Genomic DNA, 24,735 nt, shown 5'->3' with positions numbered 1-24,735 from the left:
CGCCCTGGTCCAGCCCCCGCCCCGCCCCCTCGCCTCCGCGCGAGTCCCCGCTCGGCCACCCGGCCGCCAGCCCCTCTCCGCGGACGCCCGGCCGCTCCCTCGCCGCCGAGCCGGGCCCCCGGCGATGCTCCGGATCCCACCTCCCCCGGGAGCTGCGCATTTCCGCGCGCCCGGGCGGCCCCGGCTCCGGCCGGCCCTCGCGGCCGCAGCCCGCGCTCCGCGTCCCCGGGAAGTTGTCTCCGGAGCCCGCGGCGTCTGGGTCTCCTCCCCCTGAGCCCCGCCCCCCCAGCCCAGAGCTGGATCTGCGAGCTGCCGGGCCCGGGGGCGTCGCCGCTTGCTCCGCGAAGCCTGCGAGTCTCCGCTGCCCTGCGCGGAGCGCGCGTCCCCCGCCTGGCCGGGGACCCCCCGCGCACCCCCGAGACGGCGCGCGCCCAGAGCGCGGGAGCCCGGAGCGCCGGGCGCCTGGGACCCCGCGGAGCCGCTGCCCAGCCCGCGGGGCTCGGCAGGGATGCAGGCTGCGCTGTGAGCCCGGGCGCCAAGGCCATGTCCGGTGCCCGCTGCCGGACCCTGTACCCGTTCTCCGGGGAGCGGCACGGCCAGGGGCTGCGCTTCGCCGCGGGCGAGCTGATCACGCTGCTGCAGGTCCCGGACGGCGGCTGGTGGGAAGGCGAGAAGGAGGACGGGCTCCGCGGCTGGTTCCCGGCGAGCTACGTGCAGTTGCTGGAGGTAAGGGGCGAGGGCCGGGGGCCGGAAGACCCGGGGCTGCGCTGCTCGGCGCGCCCGCGTACCTGTTGCCCGCACCGGGGATGCCGGAGCCGCCCCTGTCCCAGGGGCGCCGCGGGGCCGGCGGGGGACAGCCGCTGCGCGCCCGGCCCTGCGGGCGGCGGAGGCAGCGGGCGCCCCTCCGGGCTGGGCAGCGCGGGGAGCGCCCCCGGAGCGCCCCCCCGTGCCGGGCCTCCCGAGCACATCGTGGCCGCCCTGAGGAAGGAGAACTTGTTGCCTGTGTGAGTTCTGGAGCCGGCGGGCGGGCGGGCGGGCGGGCGCGCTCCAGGCGGTGGCAGGGGCCGGCCGAGGGCTGAGGAGTCCGGCGGTCTAGGGAAGACGCGCCGAAGATCGGGATTGGAAAAAAAGTGGCATCGATCGGGCCCCGGAGCCCGGAGCCTGCCGACCCGTGGACGGTCGTGCTGCCCCGGTCAGGCTGCCTGGCCGCCTCGGAGCCGCCCACTTGCTGGTCGGCTGAGTCTGGCTGGCCACCAGCCCGAGCCGCCCGCCCGATCCAGGGGTGCCGCAGCGCCCCTCCCCTGGTCCAGCTTCCCCAGGCTAAGGTCCAGAGCCTGAGAGTGGCCTGTTCCTGGGGTTCTGGCCTGCCCCCAGGACTGCACAGGACCTGCTGAGCCAAGTCGGCTGGCTGTTTATTGTCTGGGTGACAGTTGGGAGGCCTCCCTGTCCTCTAATCGCTGAGCTCATGGTCACAGCCGGAGTGGGCTCCGAAGTTTCAAAAGTCCGTGGGGGCGGGGGAGGGTGGAGGAGTGACCGCGTAGGACATCCCCTTTCGTAAAAAGCTGCCCAACCCCAGGATCGTTGTACAGACTGCAATGGGCGGTTTACCCACAACTGTGTTAAGTATAATCAAACGTTCTGCAGAAACACCTCCCAAATCACCGAGGCTGAATTTATTTATAATTTGACCCCTGACCTACTTTACAAAGAACAGAGTAGCAAGTTTCGAGAGAAATTGCTGGGTGGGACTCAAAGAAAAAAAAAAGGATAGAAAGAAAAAAAGAAGGATAGATGGATGGGGCTAAGTGATTATGGGTGAGTTTGCTGAGAAATATCCTATGGAAGTAGTACCAGAATGAGAACCTGGCCTCCTAGAGATACAAAATCCCCCCTAAATGGGTTAGTAGCATTCGAGCAAAATTTAGGCTGCAAGAGATTTCGTGGCCTGGCAAAAGAGTAGGTTCCAGAACCCTCGTGGTTCTGTGTTTTGAGAAACGTGCGTGCGTCAGACAGGCTCAGGTGTGTCCCTCAGCGTCCCCGGTTCCTTTCCCGGGATTCAGATGTGCAAGAAAGCAAGTGTATCGCTTCTTAGGAGGACCTGCAGCCTCCTGGTGTCTGGCTCAGGAGCCGTGGGAGAGACTCCTGTTTCAGTCTCTGGTGGCCACACTTTTTCCAGGAAATCCTGATGTGGAAATTTGGCAGTTGGCTGTCTGTCCGGTGAGGAGCATCCCTGGCTGGACGCAGCCAGCTGTGTTTTGGGTGGGGGCGAGGCTGGTGGGTTGGTAGGCTCTGCTTTTTCCTCTGGGAAAGGGAGGGTGAACCAGACCCAGGAGACAAGCAGAGTGATCCTCTGGGACAGTCTTGGGCAGATCAGTCACCGGCCTGTGGCGAGTACAAGCTTAGGAGATCTTCGGTGCTTAGTGAGGGGCTTTCAGACCAACTCCCGAAGGGCCCATCTGTGGGAGCCCTACCGCTGGGAGGGGCTTCCATTTCTTGAGCACCTACTAGGCGCCGGGTCCCCTGATGGCTCTGTGAAGGGGAAGGCACCATCCCCATCTCTCAGGCCAGCTTGAGAGCTGAAGGCAGTTGCCCCAGGGGTAATGCTTGCATATTGGCTCAGCGGCTCAGATGGCTGAACGTTACCTCTGTGACTGCATCTGTTTTAAATACGGCAGCGTGGGCTCAAGTGCTAAAAGGCAAGTGGGGGAAAGGTCTGGATCCTTGTGGCGAAGGGCAGGTGCGGCCCTCCAGGTCAGCGTGCCGGTGACAGCATCCCGAAGGGGAGGCTAGGCTGCACGCGGGGCTGCGTTGAAAGCCCTGCTCCTTCCCGCCTGCAGCATCTCTCCTGCTGACCCTGAAGGTTGCTTTCACAGGAAGGCTGCTGGCTTTCCCGCGGGCGGAGGCCGGGCTGGGCCTGAGCCCTGGGACTTTTCAGGGTCAAGGCAGGTGCAGTTTCCAGAGGCAGGATCGGGAGATCGGAGATCAGGCCCTCTGTGTCTGGGAACCTCGTCGGTGAGCAGGCTGGACGCGCAGGCTGAGGGCCAGAGGATATGTGGGTAGGGTCCCTTGGAATGGGGTGAGTCCTCAAAGCCGGACTGGGTCAGGCGACAACGCAGAGCTCCCAAGGGAGTCGCTGGTGGTGGGCTGGCCGGCCAGTTTATGAAATCAGGAGTCTGGAGAAGCAGCGGCCGGGTGTTCATCAAGGCTAGAAGTTGTTGCAGCACCCAGGAAGCTGGACAAGGGGCCTGGATGTGGACAAGCTCATGGGCGGTGGGCCAGCAGGTGGAGATCAGAAGGCCAGGGGAGCAGTTGGGGAGACAGGTCCCGACAGAATGGACGGCACCAGCCTCCTGGGGGAGGAGTGCGATGGTGGGGGGCACAGCTGGGTGCTGCGGACCTTTGGCTCCCTGGTGGAAAGAGTGATACCGAGAAGCCCCATCTTGGCGGAAGGGTGCTACCAGTCGAGAGCAGCGTATGCAAAATGGACACTCCCCGAGGATTTCTTTCTTGTTCGTATGAAGAAAGGGGAACTGAGAGGCCTTGGCTTTGCCAGAAGCATACCCCACGGAGGGGAGCTGGGAGCTAACTCTTGACAGGGCTGAGAGGTCTGCCTTGGAGGCCAGCCAACCCCCAGGGAGGGGCCGGCTCGGGGAGATTCTGGTTCTGGCTCCCTGGGGGGGAATCTGTTGGGTCAGGCCTCCAAGGAAATGGTAGAAGGGTACAGCATATCCTTGGCTTCCAGAAAGCGGCCTCCAGGAAACCGTGAGCCCAAGGGGGAGAAGGGGGGATGGGACCCTGGTGGGGCCAAGGGCTGGCCGCAAGGGTCTGGGCTCCTCAGGGGATGGTGGAGTTTCCCAGAGGAGGAGAGCAGCACCAGGAGGAGGGAACCCCATGGCTGGGCAGGTCCGCTGGGTGGAGGGTCAGGAATTCCCGGTGAGCTGCTCTTAACCTTGAATGGAGAAAAGAAATTTGGGACCTGGAAGATACTGGAAGATACTGGAAGGCATCTGCAGAACCCCCCCCCCCCCGAGCTTTTGGGAAATAATAATTCTGGGGGTAAATAAGATTGGAATGCAAACACAACAGAGCTTTCCTTGACTGAGGTGCTGTTCTTAGAAGCCACCATCTGGCTGTGGGGTGTAGACCTCAGAGGCGCTAACAGTGGGGCCCTATTTGCCAGCAGAACTAGGAGGCTGCAGGGGGTCACCCTTGAACCCGGTCTCCTTCTCTCCACCTTCTGTTCTCCCATTTTGGGTTCACGTGATGTGCTGCCGAACCTTCAAGGTGTGGCTGTGAGAGTTGCGGAGCTGGGGAGCTGGGCTGGGCTGTGGATAATTGAGGAACGATGGTTCATCTTTTCCTGTGGAACAGGCCACCCCAAGACTTCGTGTTGCAAAACACCCATTTCCTATTACCTCACAAGTCGCTGTGGGTCGACGGGCTCCGCTGGGTGGTTCTTCTGTTGGTCTGTCTCGGCGTCTGTCATGCATTTGCAGTCAGATGATGGCGGGGGCTGGGGTCCCCGAGGCAGAGCTGGCCTGGAACTCCAAAATGGTGTCTTCACTCCCATGTCTGGTACCTTGGTGTTCTTCCAAGGGGGCCTTTCTCTCTGCATGGCGTCTTATCCTCCAGGGCCCTTCCACATGGCCTTCCTCTTTAGCAGGGAGCTCGAGACTTTCCACGGTGGCTGGCTTCCAGGAATGCAAAGTGCAAATTGCCAGGCCTCCTTGAGGCTTGGGCTCAGAATTGGCACATCCCTTCTGGCCCCTTTTATTGGCAAAGTGAGTCACAAGACCAGTTGGGATTCTGTGTGGGAGGAAGGTGCCTACAGGTGTGGAAACAGGTGCATCGTGCGCCCTTTTGCAGAAGGGTAGGCAGAACACATCTGGGACAGCGATCCATTAGAGAGGAAACGGTGTCACCCCAGGCTGACAGGAGAGAGAGAGACAGCCCCCAGAGGGAGGTAAAGTGCAGGGGACTTGGCTGTTGTTCTGCTAGAAAATTCTCCATTGCCATCCTCAGAGGAGATTCTCTCTCTCTCTCTTTCTCTCTCTCTTTTTTTAAGATGCCAGGGATTTCTTCATAAAGGCCACCTGATCAATGTTGCAGCCGAATTTGAAACCAGATTTTCCTGTCCCTAAAGCCTGGGTCTGTCCACTGGGCCATTGGCATGGCAGGCCAGCCATTTTGGGTGGGTGGGTGGGTGGGGGGCTCTGGTGCTGGTGATGAATAGACACAGTGTATCCGAGCTGCCTGACACCTAGTAGCTACTTGCTACGTTGCCCAAATTGATTTTAATCCCGGACTTTTCAGTTCTGGAACGTGAGAATTACCTAAGGTGGGTGTGACCTTGTCCCTCACAGCAGGATTTTTTTTTAAGGCAGTTTTCAGCTCTGTTCACAAAGCCGTAACGAGGGAGGTCTGGAGGCGCCCAGAGGATGTGACCGTGACCGAAGAGACCCAACAGGCTTTCTGCCATCGCCACTAAGTCATTGTGCCCTTTGATTTGGGGGCCGTGGCCCCCAACAGCTCCTGCTGTTTGAAAATGTACCTTCAGCTCACCCCTTTGCCCGCCTCCGCTCGGGAGAGCCTCCCCCTCTCGGCTGCTGTGCCCATCTCTGGTCAAGTGGCCACTCCCCAGGACTTCAAAGCGGTGGGCAGGGCTTACGGATTCTATGGATTCAGGGCATCTTCACAAAAGTTCCCTTAGCAACAAGTCGGCAGGAATCCCTGACATGTGTTCACCACCACGTGAATCCCTGCTGCCCATTACCACCTAGAAACGTGAATGAGATGCTGACCTTCCTGGGCTCTCCCAGCCTGGGAAAAAAGCCAGCTTTCATCCAACAGTCTGACCGACCTCATTGGAGAGCACAGGTGCCGGGGCCCCACTTGCCCGGAGGAAGGAGAGGGTTGGTAGACCAGGAAGCCCTGTACCCCTGTGCGGTTGCTTCGGGGCACGTGGTTCTCAGCAGTTGGCTCCCTGATTACCCGTGGTGGCGAGGCAGCTTACGACAGGCTCTCTAACAGAATGCCAGGACTGATCCCCCACCCTGCCTTCTACTTGATGGCAAAATTAGTATATTCCTCTCTCCCTGCAGTAGTGAGACTTGTGGGGTGGTGTTGACACCTGTGGAGAGAAGTAGAAACGGTGGCCGGCAGGGGGGTCTGGCTTGTCCTTTGCTGGGATCAGAGCACACGGTGACCGCGTGGAGGGGCTAAGTGCAACAGGTGTATGGACTTGTGAGGGGTTTTTGTGGGTTCCTGAGGACTAACTGCCTCCTCCCTGCACGCTTCATGTCTCCCCTGTCTCCCATCTGATAAAGATGTATGTGTGTGTTTTTTTTTTTAGATTTTATTTATTTATTTGACAGAGAGAGAGAACAAGCAGGGGGAGCTGCAGAGGGAGAGGGAGAAGCAGGCTCCCTGCTGAGCAGGGAACCTGATACGGGACTCGAACCCAGGACCCTGAGATCAAGACCTGAGCCGAAGGCAGACGCTTCACCGACTGAGCCTCCCACGCGCCCCTAACCTTCTCTTCTGTTCGTTCAGTTAGCGAGGCTTGTCTGCTCTCCCTTAGAAACATTTCTCAGAGACTTCTTCACGCGCTGGCATCCTTTTTCTGTCAAAGGCTAGGAAACATTTTTGGTTTTGCGGGCCAAGAGGCAAAGTGGAGTTACAGCTGCTTTGCTGGGATTTGCCGAGCGCCAGAAGCAGTGAGAAGCCATGAAAGTGCCCCATATGGGCTCTGTCACAGCTACTCAGCTCTGCCGTTGGAGTGCGAAGCCGCCATAGATGATCCGAGAACCAATGGGTGTGGTTGAGTTCCAATAAAACTTTATTTATAGATACCGAGATTTGACTTTGTTACAGTTTTCTTGGGCCCTAGCGGTGTTCTTCTTCTTTGGCTTTGTTTTCAACCCTTTAAAGATGTAAAAGGCGTCCTTAGCTTATGGGCTATATGTAGTTTAGAAGTTCAGAAGTCGATCACTCGTTCATTCAACAAACTCTGAGTGTCTAGGATGGGCTGTGAGCTCTTTGGTTAAGTGCTGGGGGGGAGGTAGTGACAGACACAGAAGAGAAGCTTACACTTAGCTGGGGAGAGGGTACACTAGAAAAAAATAAGTTTTAAGTACCGTGGGGCCAATAAAAGAGGGGACTGTGGTGGAGTGGGGTGTGGGGTGCAGGAGGGGGTTCGATAAGACCGTCAGGGAAGCTTCTCTGAGGAGGTGATACCTGAGCAGAGATCTGGATGATGCAGAGCCATGTGAGTATCTGGGGAGAAGTGATTTGAGGCAGAGGGCACCACGAATGCAAATAACCTTCAAGAGGAGTATATGTATGATATATTTGCGAGACCCAGAATATTCTAGAAAGCAGTGAGCAGGGGCAAGAGAGGTGGGGATGTGACAGAGAGGCAGGATATCTAGATATTTGTTGTTGTACCCACTGCCCTCCTCACTATATATACATATATTTGTATATAAAACTTTATTTTTCTATAAGAGTCTATAATATTCTGCACAGTAGAAGAAATGTACTGTGAAATAATTTGGGATTTCTTGCCCTTTCCCCCAGCTTTGCATTTCTGGGGTATCAACACTCCCACCCTGGCTGACTTCAAGCTTCTGAAGGTTTTTAAAAATAGGGCCCATTGTGTTCCCTCTCTCGCTGTGTCTCTCTCTGTCAAATAAATAAATAAAATCTTAAAAAAAAAAAGAGCCCATTTGACATGACCTTGTATAAGGTTAAGGCGGTCAACATGCTAATCTGATTTCTATATGGCAACATGATTGCCCTCGTAGAGATTCGTTGCGGCACATTGCATAATTATCCCTTCTTTTTCGTAGTTGGTGGATAGTTCTCCAAGTGCCGCAGAAAGCCCGTGGTTTGATGGCAGGGGAGGGTGCGCTCTGATTTGTTTTGGCAAGCTCATCTGGGCTGTGGTGTGGAGACCGGCCATGAAGAGGGTAGGAAGGTGGCAGTGGAGATGGTGAGAAGTGGGTGGATCTGGAGTATATTGTGCAGGTCGAGTCAAAAGCACTTGCTGGTGGGTTGACTCTCGGGGTGGGGCTCACCTCTTGCAGGTTGGTGGTGATACCCTTTTCCTACTGTCTTCTCCTTATCTGTGAATCGTCCGTCCATTCTGCCACCAGAGACCTCTTCCTTAAAAACAAGAGGCAAAGGCAAATACGAATCGGGAAAAAGTTAATATCCTTAATGCAGAAAGTGCTCTTATAAATTATGAAAACAAAAACAAAGGATCACGTCCATATGAGAATGGGCAAAGACCTTGGGTGGTCACTTGATAATAAACGATAGGCAAAGTCATCAGCGTATTCAGTCTCCCTAGTAATCAAAGAATGGGAAGCCATGTCCATACCCAACATGGGGCTCGAACTCATGATCCCGAGAGCAAGAGCTGCATGCTCTTCCAGCTGGACCACCCAGGTGCCCCAAAGAGTGGCACATTTTTAAAAAGATACTTGCTTTAATGAAAACTGTCAAAATTAAAAAAGAATGAGCATTGGCAAGGAATGGTGTAGGAAAATTGTCCTAGGCTCCCTGGAGGGTATTTTTTTTTTTTTTTTAAGATTTTATTTATTTATTTGTCAGAGGGAGAGAGCACAAGAAGAGAGAGCGGCAGGCAGAGGGAGAAGCAGGCTCCCCGCTGAACAAGGAGCCTGACGTGGGACTCAATCCCCAAACCCTGGGATCATGACCTGAGCCGAAGGCAGACGCTTAACGACTGAGCCACCCAGGCGCCCTGGGCAATATACTTTAAAAACCTTTACAATATTCATGCCCTCTGATCTAGCAATTCCATTTCTAGAAATTTGGGCTCAGGAAGCATCTGATAGGCAAGCTGTGGGTGCCAGGAATCCCGCGGCAGCACCGTTTCTAATACTCGAGCATAATTTGGCCACAACATTTCCAACCAGGATGAAATTAGTTAAAATTCATCTTACTTGTTAAAATAAGTCTTACTTGTGCTTAGCACGAGGTCAGATAAGCAGAAGGGGCTCAATAACTATATTGAAGCTGGATTTAAAAAAATAAAGAATTTGGTCAGTGATGCTAAATGTTTCGTGGAGTTAGCATACTTCATATCTCGCCTTATGACAAGGCAAAAAGAGATGGTGTGTCCAGGAATGAATTGCTTTTTAAAAGCAGGGACTGTGTGTACCATGCATTCTGTAAGTATCCTTTCGTGGAGAGAACAGGTTGAAGGAATACTTGCTGGCCCAGGGCCACGTTCTTTTAAATATCCTCAGTGATAGCAAATCTTTGTCTTTTGGGGGAGGAGGGGTGGTTTTGATTTCTTTTCTTTTTTTTTTTTTTTTTTTTGGAAACAGCCAAAATTCATTTGGAGCCAAGTCTGGTATATCTGTACGTGTGACTATCTGTCTATCACCTTGTTGCAAAGAGGATTTAAAGCAGCTTACCAAAAAGCATACGGCACAATGAGATAAAAGCATAAATACACAAGGCAATCTGGAAAGGAGAAAATAAGGGAATTGGCAGAGTGAAGTCTGAAGAGCGAAGAGGGTCGTTGAATTAGGTGATGCCGTTCGGGGTTTTTGAGAAGTCCTACCCACTGGTAGTGATGCATCTGAGCATTTCTCAATGGGGAGTCGCAGAAGGTTTCTGAGAAAAATGCGGGCATCGTGGGCTATGTGCTGTATCAGTCAGGACGGGTTAGGATATGCTTCTGTGACAAACAGCCCTCTGCTCTCGGTGAGTAAAACAACCTAGGTTTGCTTCCTTCTCAGGCTGCACGTCTGTTGTAAGTTGGTTTGGGGCCACGAGACCCTCCAGGATCCAGGATGAAGGAGCCACCACTCTCTGCAATCTTGCTGGTGATCATGTCAAACAGCATCTGGTCCCTAAAGCTTCTGCCCAGAAGCGACATATGATACTTGTGCTCATACTTCATTGACCAAAGCACACCTAATGTGGTAGGTCGCTGTCCTACCATGTGCTCAGGAGGAAAGGAGCATGCTGAATATATGTGGACATGCTCTCCGGGAGGATGCCCTAGTTTCTACGCTGTCTCAGGCTCAGTATTTTCTGGTCATACCTTCAGCTGTGCTCCTCAAGACTGAATCCACCTTCAGAAGACTGAAGGTTCTCAAAATGCATTCCCTGGGTCTTGTTGGTTGCAGATCCTGGCTCTGTAGGCCTGCAAGGGGGCCCGAGATGCTGCGTGTCTGACAAGCTCCCACGGCCGCAGGGTCTTCATCCCATTGCAGACCTTATCAGGTCGCCCTAGCTCCTCAGAGCCAGGATGAACTCTTAACCGTTCTTGCAAAGCTCTGTCGCCTTCTCCAAGCTATCCTGCCATCTAGCACTCTGCTGGGCACAGGAATAGATACTTTACCTATGCGTTTTGGACAAATGCGATCATTTCCCGACCCCCAGACTTCCTATGATTTCTTTTTTCTTTGTGGTCAATACATCGGTCACAGTTTCTGGTTCACCAAAACCTAAACATTTATATTTGAGCACCTACTCTGGGTCAGCTGTCCACAGGGCTCCGTGAGCTACAGCCGAGCCAGGGAGCTGAGGTTAGTGGGTCCTCTTTGGGGAGACCTTAGGGATGTGCTGTCCCCTGCAGGGTGACTCTGACAGGTGACCTAAGAGCGTTAAGCCTCACACTTGTTCTGTTGGAATGAAAACGCTTCTGGATGTTTCTCATCCATGGGTCTGTCTCCCATGCCTTAATCCCTCCTCCCTTCTCGTTTGCTTGTCAAATGCACAGCAAACTCCAGGATTAGTCAACAACAGCAACAAAAAACTAATTAGGTTGTAAAAACTCTTTAGAGATGATATTTTAAAAATTCTACAGCAACGAGCCCTTGTCCTAATTTCATCATGACAGAGGATCCTTATTTTAGCAGCGGCTCAGGGAAGAGTGTCACTGAGACCATTTGTTTTTGATTCTTAATGCAATTTAGAAATAGAAAGAGGAAGTTTGAGTCTACTGTTCTCATTTAGCAAAAGAAAAAAGAAATTTTTTTTTGATAAATAGCTGTAAGCCTTTGTTGTGCTCAGAGTGAAAAATAAAACTGAGTTGCGTTGTTGATCACCAAGGACACATTCAACACGGGATCCCGCTAATCTGATACTCCAGTCTCATATTTTCACGTATTTATTTATTTTTAGAGAGTTTTATTTCTTTTTTTAAGCCATTTTGACAGCCAGCGTGGGGCTCGAATTCACAGCCCTGAGATCGAGTCGTGAGTGTTCCACTGACTGAGCCAGCCAGGAACCTCCTCATATTTTCATATTATAAAGGAGGGTCTGAGTACCTAGAGCTTGTCTTCTGATGTCAGCACATGCTTAGAACCTACGTGTACAATGTCATTTCTGATTCAGTAGGTCTGGGGTCGGGCCTCCAACGCTAGCATTTTCTAACTAGCTCCCAAGTGATGATGGTGGTGTTGGTGTTGTGGGCCACAATTTGAGTAGCAAAGCAATTTTTTTTATATTTTATTTATTTATTTGACAGAGAGAGACACAGTGAGAGAGGGAACACAAGCAGGGGGAGTGGGAGAGGGAGAAGCAGGCTTCCCGCTGAGCAGGGAGCCCGATGTGGGGCTCGATCCCAGGACCCTGGGATCATGACCTGAGCTGAAGGCAGAAGCCCAACGACTGAGCCACCCAGGTGCCCCAGCATTTTTTTTTTTTTAAGAATTTATTTATTTATTTGAGAGAGAGAGCGCACAAGCAGGGGAGGGAGAGGGAGAAGCAGACTCCCTGACACACGGGGCTTGATCCCAGGACCCCGAGATCACGACCTGAGCCCGAAGGTGGATGCTCAACCGACTCAGCCACCCCGGCGTCCTGAGTAGCAAAGCATTTGGGTCACCTAAGGGGTCTTTAAGTTTGCCTGTAAGCTGTGATGAAATCCTGGAATGAGATTGGGTTTTGTTTACCTTTGTAAAAGTTTTCTTCTTTTAGTGGATTATAGGCTGCCCAGGGTACTAGAAAGAACACAGGCTTGGGAAGGAGACCCCCTCTTTGAGTCTGTGTAATCTGAGGACAGAGAGAGGGAGGTGGTAAAAAGGTGGGATGGGGAGGGTGGGGAGGGTGGTAGCCAGAGTTCCTGTTTGCCCAGAGGGGTCCCTCCCTCACGCGGTGGAGGGGGCGCCCGGGAACGCTTTGTTGGGAGCAGGGCCAGGAGCTGGCTATGGAGGAGGAAAGGCTGGGGAACACTGTGGTGAGTGACATCTCGCAGGGGTGTGGCCTCCCTGTCTTGAGGCAGTGTATCAGTTCCCAGGGGATGCTGGATGCCTGGTGCGGTTTGGTTTGTGGGCTGGAATGTGTGCCCGGCAGCTACCCCCCAGGTGGACCTCCCAGATCACATTCCAGGGCCTGGGGTAGGAGCGCAGGGCCCCCCCCCACCCCCCTACCATGGGGACCCTGCAGAATGCCGGCCAAGAGTGTGGCAGCTCTGGGTTCAAGTCCTGGCTCAGCCCTTGCTGCCTGTGAGACCCCCAGGCAAGCCGCGGGAGCTTTTTCAGTTTTAGGGGGGCTCCCGTGAGGGTCCAGGAGAGCCTGGGGGAACCCTGGCACCTCGTATACACTCTGTAAATGGAGTTGACATCCCTTGAGCTCTGGGCATCATGCCAAGTTGAATGCCGCCTGCTGGGGGCTCCTGCTGGGGCCGTAGCCGGGTGGGAGAAGCCTTTTCCCGTGGGCCCCCCGGAGGTCATAGTGCAAGACTGTTTGGTTGAATGAAGTACTGTGGTCAAGGCCTTTGGGCCGCGGGCACAGAGCCCCCGCCCTGGCGTCTTATTAAATGCAGATTGGCTTTCAGAAGGCCTAGGATGGAGCCTGAGGTCCTGCCTGAGTCACAGGCCCCCAGGGGAGGCTGTTGCTGCTAGTCTTGGGCACACGCTTTGAGTAGCAAGTCTGTCGATTTCGGAAGGGGGGCGGTTTCAGGACACAGGTCCTACCCGTGCAAGCAAGTAAGCGTGTAGCCGGGGGCCATTTGGAGTTGATTTGGAAACCACCTCCTGATGGTTGTTGCTGCTGAGGCTGGGCTGATTAGTGGGAATTGCTTCTTGCCTGGGTCTGATGGGTCTCTGGCCGCCGGATGCACCCCCCCACCCCCCGCCCCCCAAGAGGCCCTTCTTGCAATGAGGGAAAGGCGAATGCAAGACGCAAGACCTTTTGTAGGTTTCTCATTGCCTTTACGATATAATAGGCCTTAGCTTTGTTTACAAGGTCATTCAGGACTGGCCTCGGCGGTGTTTTTAAGCTTTTCTTCCCATGGGGGAATGCTACCACTTAATTCTGGGATGCAACCTAGCTTCCTTTTTTGCTGTGTCCTCGTGCAGGCCGGCAGCCTCGCTGCGGTGGGAGCAAGTAACTCCCGAGTACATGAAGTAGGATTGTCACCTTGTATATGAAGGGCAACAAACTTTTATTATTTCCTGCTGGAGAGAGGAAACAGGTGTTGAGGAAATTAACCTCCCTCCAGGCTGATTTGATTCTTGGGGCGCTCCTAGAATCCCAGACTGGGAGCGCCCCTTCAGTTGGTAGTATGTCGGGAGGCAATCAGGTGTCACACTGTTCAGGGCTGAACAGACCTGGGTTTGTTTGGGCGCCTTGATTACCTGACCTTGGACCTCAGTTTCCCTGTCTTTGAAATGGGGATGTGAGCATCGTTGCAAGTTAGAACCGTTTCCTTTGGCGTAAATGCTACTCAGGTGGCGTGGTGTCGACTCCGTATGCGCTGGTAGCCACCACCGTTTCTCGCTTCCCATCTATCACCCAGAGTGCTGGTCATTACTATTTGCTTTTTCTTAGTGAAAGGAACCTCTTGGTCGCATTTCTGGCGGTGACCTTGTCTTTCTGGCTGTGACCTTGTCTTTTTGGCTTTTGGTCACTGTCACTTAACTCATTTTATTAAAAAAATTTATTTTATTTTTTATTATTTTTTAAAGATTTTATTTATTTATTTGACAGAGAGATACACAGCGAGAGAGGGAACACAAGCAGGGGGAGTGGGAGAGAGCCGAGCAGGGAGCCTGATGCGAGGCTCGATCCCAGGACCCTGGGACCATGACCCGAGCTGAAGGCAGACGCTTAACCATTTGAGCCCCGCCAAATTTTTTTTTTAAATTTATTTATTTGAGAGAGGGAGAGGGAGAAGCAGACTCTCCGCTGAGCAGGGAGCCCGACGTGGGGCTCGATCCCAGGACCCTGGGATCATGACCTGAGCCGAAGGCAGACCCTTAACTATCTGAGCCACCCAGGCGCCCACGGCTCATTTTATCTCTTAGCTCCTCCAAGTCCCTTTTTGCTAGGCCTAGCATCACCAAAGCTGTGCTTTCCCGAGGAATCGTGACCCTTGTAGGGAAGGATCTTCAGCTTTGTCATGGTATGTATTTAGGCCGCAGACTTAAACAGAAATTCTTATTTTGAAATGTCTTCTAAATCCCCTCCCATGAGGACCCTCCCCGGGTACGGTAAACCTTCCTGTGTGTGACCAAGATTGGACTCGTACCTACAGGGTGGTAATTAAGGGGAGTCTTATCCTGGAGCACATGCCAGATTAACCAGCCTGTAAACATGGAAGATTGCGTTAACAGGCCCCCCGAGACCTCGCCCCGACTGGGCAGGTTCCTTCCCAGAGTATGGGTAAGTGCCCTTCTCTAATATTAAAGTCGGTGTGTTTTGTGACATGGCGGAGGGGACATGGATTCCTTCTTTCAGCTAGCCAGCTGCAAGGTTTGAGTACTGTTGGGGGTTCCTTGAAGGGGCAGAAGGCGACCGCCGTTGTGGGAAACTCTGCTGTGCCCCAGTTCCCGTCTGCCCTGGGCCTAGAATCTGACCCTTCAAGGTGGCCCTTTTGGGGCTTTGTGCTCATCCTTGGTCTCCGGGGAACAGAGGAAAAGGCTTCCCTCTGGACTCGTAGCAGCCCACCCAGGGGAGAGAGAGGGCATAGTCTTCCTGTGTCTGACCCCCTGCTTTGAAAAGAGGGGGCGATCTTTGGCCTTCAGGACAAAAAATATAGGGTGTCCGCTTGGCACTCTGGCCCGATGATGAATGCGTGCTGATTGGGAGTTTGGGATCAGAGAGACGGTGAGCTGGGATTTGCGGGTGCTCAGGCGGAGAGGAGGCTAGGAGACCTGGTCTTTGTGTGCCCCCAAGGAACCCAGTGGTAGGGGTGGCAGCAGAGATCCTGGTAAAGTTCGGAATTGCAGACGGACCTCCTCGCCTCGCCCAGGAGAAAGTCGCCAGGATGAGAACAGAGCCAGGTTGCTTCCTCATTCCACGTGTATTTGGTGGGTGGGGAGCCCAGCCTGCGGGGAGATGTCAGATACGGGGCTTGACCAAAACATGGCCAGGCACTCCGGCGGGCCTGGAGAGGCTGCTGTGGCCCGGGTCCTTTGCCCTTGGCCCGGACCGTGGCCCCACAAGACAGCTAATGCTCGAGCGTGAATGGGACGCAGGGGAGCCAGACCTTGTCTGAAAGTCCGTTTCCCAGACCTGGGTTCACTGGTGCTGGCTCCTGGAGGTCTGTATGCCAGGGCTACTGTTCTGGCCACATACCCCCTCAGTGGACTCCATCACTCCCCTTCCTCTTCGGGCGACTCCTCCAGGAAGCCCTCCGGGGTTCTGTGGGAGTCGGTTGGAAAAGCCCAGTATTTTGTGCCACCAAACGCTCATGTTCCCCTCTGCCCAGCAGCGTTGCTCTAGAGGGTGCTAAACTCAAGTGCAGCTCTGGTTTGATTCCCAGGGGCTTACCGGGGGCCGGTTGGGGTGCTTTGTTGTTCTAGGTGGCTGGTCCGCTTTATTCTTAGTCTTGGGGAAATGATTTCCCTGGGAAGCAGGAGAAGGTGTAAATTATGCTTCACTGCAAGTCATTGAGACTACATATATATATATATATATATATATATATATATATATATGTATATTCAGCTACAGCTGCAAGTCTTGCAAATGAGGACCAATGTGAGATGCGGGGAAGCTGGAGAGGGTTGCCGAGTGGACGCGCGCCGCGGGCGTGATTGATAATCACAGAGTCACCTGTCTTTGGGTTTCGCCTGGTTTCTGGGGGGAGGGGGGAGAGGAGGTCGTTCTGGGAGGGGCAGGCGTTCTGGGAGATGCGAAGGTCGGGAGGGAAGCGGTCTGGACGTGCTGGACCTCCCCCTGGGACTGGGCAAGGTTTCCACAAACCGGATCCTTAGTAAATATTTCTGAGCTGGGAAACCCCAGGGCTGGTGTTTGCATGCTCACACGGCCACCCGTGATGTCCTCGGAAGCCCGAGTGCTGCCGAGTCCCCTCCATCGGCTCTCCGTTGCCCTGAGTGCCAAGGCGCCCCACAGACAGCATCTGATCTCCCTCCCCAGCCTCTTCGCTTGCTCTCCTGGCACACACCCCTTTGCAGAGCTGCTGTCTCTGGCCGGAGTCCCTTTGCTCTCAGGCCTGCCCCGGGGCTTGAGCATCTTCATCCAGACCCAAGACAGGGTGGTCATCCTTCCTCTGGCTTCCATGGGGCACGCCGCCCCGCCCTTCACTTACCACATCGGGTCGCACTGACTTGCCCTCACTGCGCTCTGAGCTCCTCCGGGGCAGGACGGTCTCTGGATAAATCTCTGTAACCTCTCCAGCCTGGCACAGTGCTTGGCCTCGTTGAGGTCTGGCTCAGTAAGCGTTGGATGGCTGGATGCATGGACGGGTGTATGAAGAGGATGAAGAGAGAGCTTACCTTAGAGGACTGGGCGCATCTTGCTCTGATTTTGGCTCATGGCTTAAGCAGTGTTTCTCCAAAAAGGTGTGAATGGCCTTGTCACGAGATGAGGTTTGGGGTCATGGAAGGCCAAGGTGGGAAGGGCGGGGAGGGTAGCCAGGTGGGCTCAGAATGCCGAACATCAAAGTAAGGCCTCCGGGTCCTGGCGAACAAGGCATTTTGTTTTCCAAGAGTGAAGGATGGAAGATGAGAGGATGTCCCATGAGCTGGTATTCTCCCCGCCGCCCCATCCTGCTTAGCTGCAGGGACAGCTGGGTGTAGCCGAGGGGACCGTGGACAGCCGTCAGGAGCCCTGGAGTCTAATTGGAGGACCCCCACCCTCCCACACCTCTTGGCTCTTTGACCTTGCAAAATTCATCTAAAATCTCTGACCAGCTTCTTCATCGATCTGTAAGCGTGGTGATATCCATCCCGCTGGCTCATAGGTTGCTTGGAAGGGTTTTCAAGGTGACCGTGGATGTGACCATGGTTTGAAATTCCAGGGTAAGTTGATACCAATGCATGGCCGGTTCAGAGAGTCTGTGCAGGAAATGGGCAGGGGCCTGGTGCCTGTGGACCCCACTGTCCCCCCCCCGGCGGCCTTGTCCCACCCGCTGCTGGGTGGTCCATCCCCCTCGGCCCCCCTGGAACTTGCTTCTGAGACTGCTTCCTGAGACCCCCTTGTCCTCTGCTCAGGCCTTAGAAAAGCTGTTGACGGCCCTGGGAAGCCCGCCGACGGGACTCAGGTCCCTGGGATCAGGGGGCTCTTCGTCTGTGGGGAAGCCGGTGAGTGGCTGGGGTGGGGGTGGGGGCATGTGCCGGGCAGTGGGGGCACTCAGGGCCTGGGATGGGCTAAACTGTGCAGGCCCCCACTCTGCCCCCAAATTCATATGCTGAAGCCTAACCCCCAGCACTCCAGAAGGTAACTATTCGGAGGTAGAGTCCAAAGAGGTAGTAATTAGGTTAAAATGAGGTCGTGTGGGTGTCTCTATAAGAAGAGGAGATCGGAACGCAGACACACGTGGAGGGAAGACCCTGTGAAGACACAGGGGGATGGCGGCCAAGGAGAGAGCCCTCAGGAGAGCGCAGCCCTGCCCACACCTCGAACGCCCACTTCTGGCCTCAGACCTGGGATTTCTCTTGTTTACGTCCCTGATCCTGTGGCATTTCCCGATCGGAGTCCTGCAGGACCTTTAGCCTGGATTTGGGTAGGAGATTTCTTTTTTTTTAAAAAGATTTTATTTTATTTATTTGAGAGAGAGAGAGCAAGCAGGAGTTGGGGAGGGCGGCAGGCAGAGGGAGAAGCAGGCGCTCCACGCTGAGCAGGGAGCCTGATGCGGGACTCAATCCCAGGACCCCGGGATCATGACCTGAACCGAAGGCAGACGCTTTACCAACTGAGCCACCCAGGCGCCCCTGGGTAGGAGACTTCTTTACGTGGTTCTTTGTGGGATCAAAACCTTGCAGTGACAGGGGGCACCGTGCTTGGCCCGTTTTTCTCCTTACATATGTCCCTAGTGGGCACACTGTATGTCCCATGATCGCGTGTGTCCTTCATTAGCACGTGAGCCCCACAAGGATGGAGCTGTGTGTCCAGTTTCTTCACGCAGGGTCCCCACGACCGAGCTCAAGTAAAGGCCCATCTAAGCATGGGTTCGTGTCTTCCAGAAGAATTCTGTCAGAAACGGTGGCCTGAAGTTAGATTCCTTTCTCTGGCCCTAAGTCCAGAATTTTTAATTAAAATAGCTGGTTTTCTGCGGGCAGGTCTCTGCTTAGAGCTCACGCCCCGTGGGGACGAGCTGATGTTTCTACTGACCGTGTCCATCTACTTTCTAACCTCTACTCAGCCACCCCATGTGATTAGCATACGTGAAAGTCAGAGAAGAAAGCTTTATTTATTAGTTTCCGTTTGCGCTCGGTGGACTGAGCCACCGATGACATTCATCTGCCCACGAGGTCGTGGCCAGCCTCCCGGAGGGTTAACTCAGAGAGGCCAGGGGTTTGATCTCTGCGGTGACAGGGGCTGGCCCAGAGTTGGGGACTCAGTCCTATTTGGGGAATGAATGATTCTGTCATTACAAAGCACAGAGAAGTAAATGCTGAGCGTTTCCTGGTGCGTCAGCCCCTACCTCGATGTCCTGTCGTTCTGCTCGCTGCTGTTTTCCTCCCCAGGCTGCCTCGGGTTCTGCCTCTGTCGGCAGCCCGTGATGAAGGCATCCTGTTAGCGGTTCCCTATGAGAGGAGAGGCCTCCTTTATCCAGTGGACCCCCGCTCGCCTGACATGCACAGGGTCCCCGATTTGGGGAAACTCTTTTCTTGCCTAAGGACCTTTGGCTCCTTCCCATTTCTCTTCCTCTGTATCCAATTTTCTCCTGGTTTTTCTCTCTGTCCCCTCCCTTCTTAAGATTTGTGGTAAAACTCACATAACAAAACTTAGCAGGGTGACACGCTCAAGTACGCAGCTCGGTGATGTTTAGTACGCGCGCGATGTTGGGTGATCCGGTTACAGAGCAGTTTCAGACCCCCCCGCCTCCCCAGAAGGGAACCGCAGACCCAAGAAGCAGTCCCACCCCATTCCACTTTCTCCACCATCCTCCCCCAGCCGCTGCCAGCCACCGATCTCGGCTCTGTGCCTGTGGATTTGACCGTTCTGGGCATTTCATGTCCACGGGAGTCCCCCAGCATGTGGCCTTCCGTGTCTGGTTTCTTTCACTCGCTGTAGTGCGTGTCCGGGCTTCGCGGCTTCTTGGGGCCGAGGACCGTCGTGTTGTAGGCACACACCGAGTCTGCGGGCCCCGTCGTCAGCCGGTGGACATCGGGTTGGCTCCATGCACTTCACCTGCCTCCAGGTGCAGACTCGAGTCTGGTGCTGGGGCGCACGGATCGCTGGCCGTGTTTGTTTGGAAAGCAGGTTCCCGGTCCATTTCTCCCTCCACGTGTGCTTGGTTGTCGTCCAGCCTCAGTTTGCTCATCCATGCAATGGGCATAAAAGCCTCTGCCCTCCTGACTCAGCCCTGCGGGCTGTTGTGGGCGACCCCACCCTCGAGTGTGAGTGTGAGTCGTTCACCAGCCGCAGATGTCAAGTGGTGGTTCTTCCATTCCTCATTTTTCCTTTGATTTTTCTCACTTTCTCCTCTGCTTCCTTTTTTCCCCTCCGTTCCTGGATGGCTGCCTTTGAATCCTCTTTCCCTGGCTTCTGCCGTCCTGTCTCTTTAGCTGGGCTGGGGGACACCGCACCAGCGGGGTGAGCGTGCGTGCATCCTTGTGGAGGCTCTGCGTCGGGCTTGGAATTAGACGAATTGGAACTCGTTGGCACAGCTTTGAGGCCTTTTGCAGGCCAGGAGGTAGCCAGATTGATGGATACTTGGGCAGATATTAGAATCCAAATAAGCAGACCCAAGGGACACTTGGAGGAAAGTGGCAGATGGAGGCGTGCACTTTTCTGGGTAGGTTGCCTCACCAGGGCTAAATATTCGGCGGTGGCGGTGGAGGGTGCACGTTGTCCCAGCTGAAGTCGAAACTTCTTGAAGGCAAGAGAGCAACGGCTGAGTTCTGTTTCTCCCGCTTTGTGCTTGCTCGCGGCGCCCTTCCTAGCGTTCCGGACATATGTGATCACAACTTTGCTTGCTTCGTCTGCTAGTGACTACGGAGGGCTTTTGGATAGCATGTCTCATTTATCTTCTCAACAGCCTGGCCAGGTGCAGTCCGCTTCTCAGATATGCAAACTGAAGGCTCAGAGAGGTTAAGGAACTTGCTCAGGATGCACAGCCAGCCAGAGTTGCGGCCGAGCTCTCTGCTTGGAAACCAGCTCCTCCCACCGCCTCCCCCCTCCCTCGCAGGGGGTTTACAACAGATAAAATCCATGTGGCGGCACTTCTTTGGGGAGATGGGAAGTGCATGCTTGCGCGGTTGGACCTCCTTCATTTTGGCGATTTTTGCTTTTCGACGTCTTAGAATGTTCAAGTCCAGGAACTGTGTCGAAGTTGCAGGTGGCCTTCGCGATGACTCATTCGGTACGGATTCCTCTTTTCGCAGCCAGCTTCAGAGAAGCTTTAAGGAAAACCGACTTCCTGCTAAGTTGGTGTGTTCCTCATTTGCTACCAGAGGGTCTGATGGAAGGAACTCTTGTCGTTCGTGGTGACAGGCGTGGAGCCAGCTCAGAACGCTGTTGCCGCTTGGGCTCGGGGGTCTGGGTCCACTGCCACAGCTCTGTGTTGGACGGAGTCACTGAAAAGTCTGGCTCCGACTGGGTCTGGCGGGAGGGGTGGGGGGTGTCGGAGGAGCGAGCCCGGGGAAAGCTTGCCCGGAGGAAATTCAGTCAAGATGTTCAGTTTAGCACCTCTGGTTTTCTTCCAGATCAGAAGAGGAAAAGATTCTGACTTAAGTTTTAGGGTTTGCCGTGAATGGAGCTCAGAGATGGACGGAGCCTGGGTGCTTTGTGGCTCGCGTGGACTTCTGGAGAGAAAGACGGGTGCCTGGTGGGTAGGAGAGGCTCTTGCCCTTGGCTGGACCCTCAGCAAATCGCTGAGCTTCGAAAACCTGTGACACGAGTGGTATTTGCTGGCTCAGCCACGGAAAGTGCCCACTAGCCTTTGAGCTGTTCAGGGACCTGTGGTGGCATTTTGTGTGTATGTGTTGGGGCGGGGGGCGGGGAGGGAAGTGGTATTTTTTAAGCCTGGAGACTTCTCTGAGGTGAGAGAATTGCTGGGCATTAGCTAGAAGGTTAAAAGGGGGCCTTCCCCACAGCAGAACCCTTTGGCGCGTTAACAAGATGAGGAGTTCGTTCAATGAAAGAGAGCTGAGCCCCTGCAGCGTGCACCCTCCAAAGCCAGAGATCCAGTAGCGGATAGAGTTCACATTCTACCATGAGGGCTACAGACAGTAAACAAGACTATGTAAGCTGGGTGGCGATTAAAGAGATTTGTCATTTTAAATGGGATGGGCAGGGGAGGACATCTGGGCAAAGCCCGGGAAGATATGAAGAAACAAGTGTGTGTGGATTTCTGGGACAAGAGCATTCCAGCCAGAAGGTAGAAGGCGGAGCAAGTGCAAAGGCCCTGTGGCCTGGGCAAACCTGGAGTCCAGGAACAGCAATGAGGTCAGGGTGGCTGGGAAAATGTGAGTGTGTGTGAGGGGTGGGGAGTGTGGGGGATGGTGGGAGGGGCCAAGGCAGGAGGACCTTGGAGACTTTTCCTCCATATGCTAGGAGAGTCATCAGAGGGTCCACTGAACAGAGGATCGATGTACCTGACTCAGCACTTGCAGGGATCACTCCGCTTTGCTAAGAAGGGATTGGGGGGGGGGGGCTGCCTGGGTGGCTCAGTTGATGAAGCGTCTGCCTTTTGCTCAGGTCATGATCCCGAGGTCCTGGGCTCAAGCCCTGTGTCTGGCTCCTGCTCAGGGGGGTCTGCTTCCCCCTCTCCCTCTGCCTCTCCCCCCAGCTCCTGTTCTCTCTTGCTCTCAAGCTCGCTGTCTGTCAAATAAATAAATAAAATCTTAAAAAAAATTAAAAACAATAAATGGGAAAGTGAGGATCGGAAGGTGTGGGTTTTGGGAAGAATATCCAGAGTTTGTTTGGGCATGCGAAGTTTGAGATTCTTCTGTCTACTCAAGGAATGATACTGAGTAGGTATTTGGAAAGGTAAGGCTTGAGTCCAGGGAAGTGGGCTGCAGGTATAACTTTGAACTCATCATGGTGACTTGGTGTTGGTCTTTAGGCTGCCATATTGGATGAGATCACCTAGGAAGTGGGGTGGATAGAGAAGAGAAGAGGGCCAGGATGGGGCCCAGAGGCACCCCAAAGGGGGGCGAGGGGAAAACCAGCTGCAACAGAGAAGGTTCAGCCACGAGGTAGGAGGGAAACCAGGAGACCAGAACATTCTCACTGGGCTCTTAGAAGGCAGCTCACGGTCACTGGGACGTGGGGGCTCTGGAGGCTTAGACACTGGGCACGCCCCCAACAATATAAGGTTTGCAGCCTCAGGGGGATTTGAATTTTCTCCTGCTGTCCGCATCCTTTCAGTACAGATGCAAACATATCAGCATGGCCCACGTCCATGTTTGCATTTCTGCATGAAGTCCATGTTTGCATTTCTGCATAATCCCACCCAGGCCTCACTGGCAGTCCCATCCACGGATAGTTTGGGGCAGGAGATATGGTCTTACTGTCTCATGTGGTGCTGGGGGGAGAATCTCTTAAATTATTAACTTTTAATCACGTAAATAACGTATGAATTAAACAACACATCTGCCATGGGGAGGAAGTTGGTTCTTGGACAAAATATCCTAGCTCTGACCAGTGATTGCTGGTGGCCCTCCAGAGGGTCACGATACACAAACGGATCAGCGATTTATCTGTGGTATTAAATTTTCACAGTGGTCGGGGCGGGACGAGGAAAGATGAGTCTTCAGAGGCTTCTCAGAGAGTGTTGTCTTGAAAAAAAGGTTGAGAAGCCAGAATTAGACTAACCCTCGTTGCCCACCTCCCAAGCCCCTTGTGAAAATACATCCTGAGGATTTGTGGGTTTAGTTCTTCATTGGAATAAATAACAAGAATGTGTTATTTTAAAAAGATTTATTTATTTTATTTTATTTTATTTTATTTTATTTTTTTTTTTTTTAAAGATTTTATTTATTTTTTTGACAGAGAGAGACATAGCGAGAGCAGGAACACAAGCAGGGGGAGTGGGAGAGGGAGAAGCAGGCTTCCGCAGAGCAGGGAGCCCGATGCGGGACTCGATCCCAGGACCCTGGGATCATGACCTGAGCCGAAGGCAGACGCTTAACGACTGAGCCACCCAGGCGCCCAAGATTTATTTATTTTAAAGAGAGAGAGTGAGCATGAGCTGGGGGTGGGGCTGAGGGAGAGGGAGAGAGAGAATCTCAAGCAGGCTCCCTGCTGAACATGGAGCCCTGTGTGGGGCTCGATGCCAGGACCCTGAGATCATGACCTGAGCTCAAATCAAGAGTCGGATGCTTAACCGACTGAGCCACCCAGGCGCCCAAATAATGTATTTTTTTTTTTTAAAGATCTTTATTCATTTATTTATTTATTTTTTTAAAGATTTTATTTATTTGACACAGAGAGAGAGAGCGAGAGCAGGAACACAAGCAGGGGGAGTGGGAGAGGGAGAAGGAGGCTTCCTGCTGAGCGGGGAGCCCGATGTGGGACTCGATCCCAGGACCCTGGGATCATGACCTGAGCCGAAGGTAGACGCTTAACGACTGAGCCACCCAGGCGCCCAAGATCTTTATTTTTAAGTCATCTCTATGTGCAACGTGGGGCTCGAACCCACAAACCCCGAGATAGAGTTGCATGCTCCTCTGTGCCAGCCAGGCGCCCCCCCCACAACAATGTATCATGTCTCAGTTTCTTTTTTTTCACTCAGTAAAGTATCTTGAAGATAATTTCTTGTTAGCACATGTCCATCTGTGGTTACTTGTAAAAGCCATGTGCTCTCCCGCAGTATGGATTTAACATAGTGCATTTTGTATTTTATATCGACAGATAGAGGATTTCTAAGGTTTTCTTTTGCTCCCCCGTCCCCGCCCTTTGTTGCAATTAAAGATGCCACGTAGTAGTCATTTTTGCGCACGTGTGTGTGTGTGTGTGTGTGTATGTGATGACTGTTTCTCGAGGGTCACAGCGGGAGGGGGCTCTCTGGGTGATGGGGCCAGTGGTCCGCTGAACAGGCTGCAGTCTTAGAAGTGGGAGATGGGGAGAGGGTCGGCTGGGCGCCCAGCCCGCTTCAGGCTCTGTGACAGGCCCTCGGGCACCTTGTCTCCTTAATCTTTATGACAGCCACAGGACAGGAGCGTTTTCCATGCTTTACTCTAGCTATGCAGAAGTTGGAGTTTAAGAGTGATGGAATGACACATGGAAGGCACGCAGCAGGTGGTGGAAGAGGAGGACGTGGCCCCGGGTCTCTGTCCACGGTGCGCGGGGTGGACCCGGGTCTCTGTCCGCGGGGCGCGGGGTGGACCC

The 24,735-nt window shown here is 53.9% G+C and overlaps 1 protein-coding gene across 1 annotated transcript in view; it reads left to right on the top strand.

The window, feature by feature from the left end:
• Positions 1-420: 420 nt before the first annotated feature.
• The window catches only part of GAS7 (growth arrest specific 7), a 194,070-nt gene continuing 169,755 nt past the window's right edge, over positions 421-24,735 (top strand). Inside the window, exon 1 of the mRNA XM_032432012.1 lies at positions 421-726. Within this exon, the coding sequence (XP_032287903.1) occupies positions 544-726 (183 nt within the window). The 5' untranslated portion in view covers positions 421-543. The remainder of the gene's footprint in view (positions 727-24,735) is intronic.

The sequence above is a fragment of the Phoca vitulina genome, unplaced genomic scaffold (assembly GCF_004348235.1).
Source record: "Phoca vitulina isolate PV1807 unplaced genomic scaffold, GSC_HSeal_1.0 scaffold47, whole genome shotgun sequence".
Taxonomy (NCBI): domain Eukaryota; kingdom Metazoa; phylum Chordata; class Mammalia; order Carnivora; family Phocidae; genus Phoca; species Phoca vitulina.
Note: the sequence above shows the minus strand (reverse complement) of the source record. Positions and strands in the feature narration are given on the sequence as shown.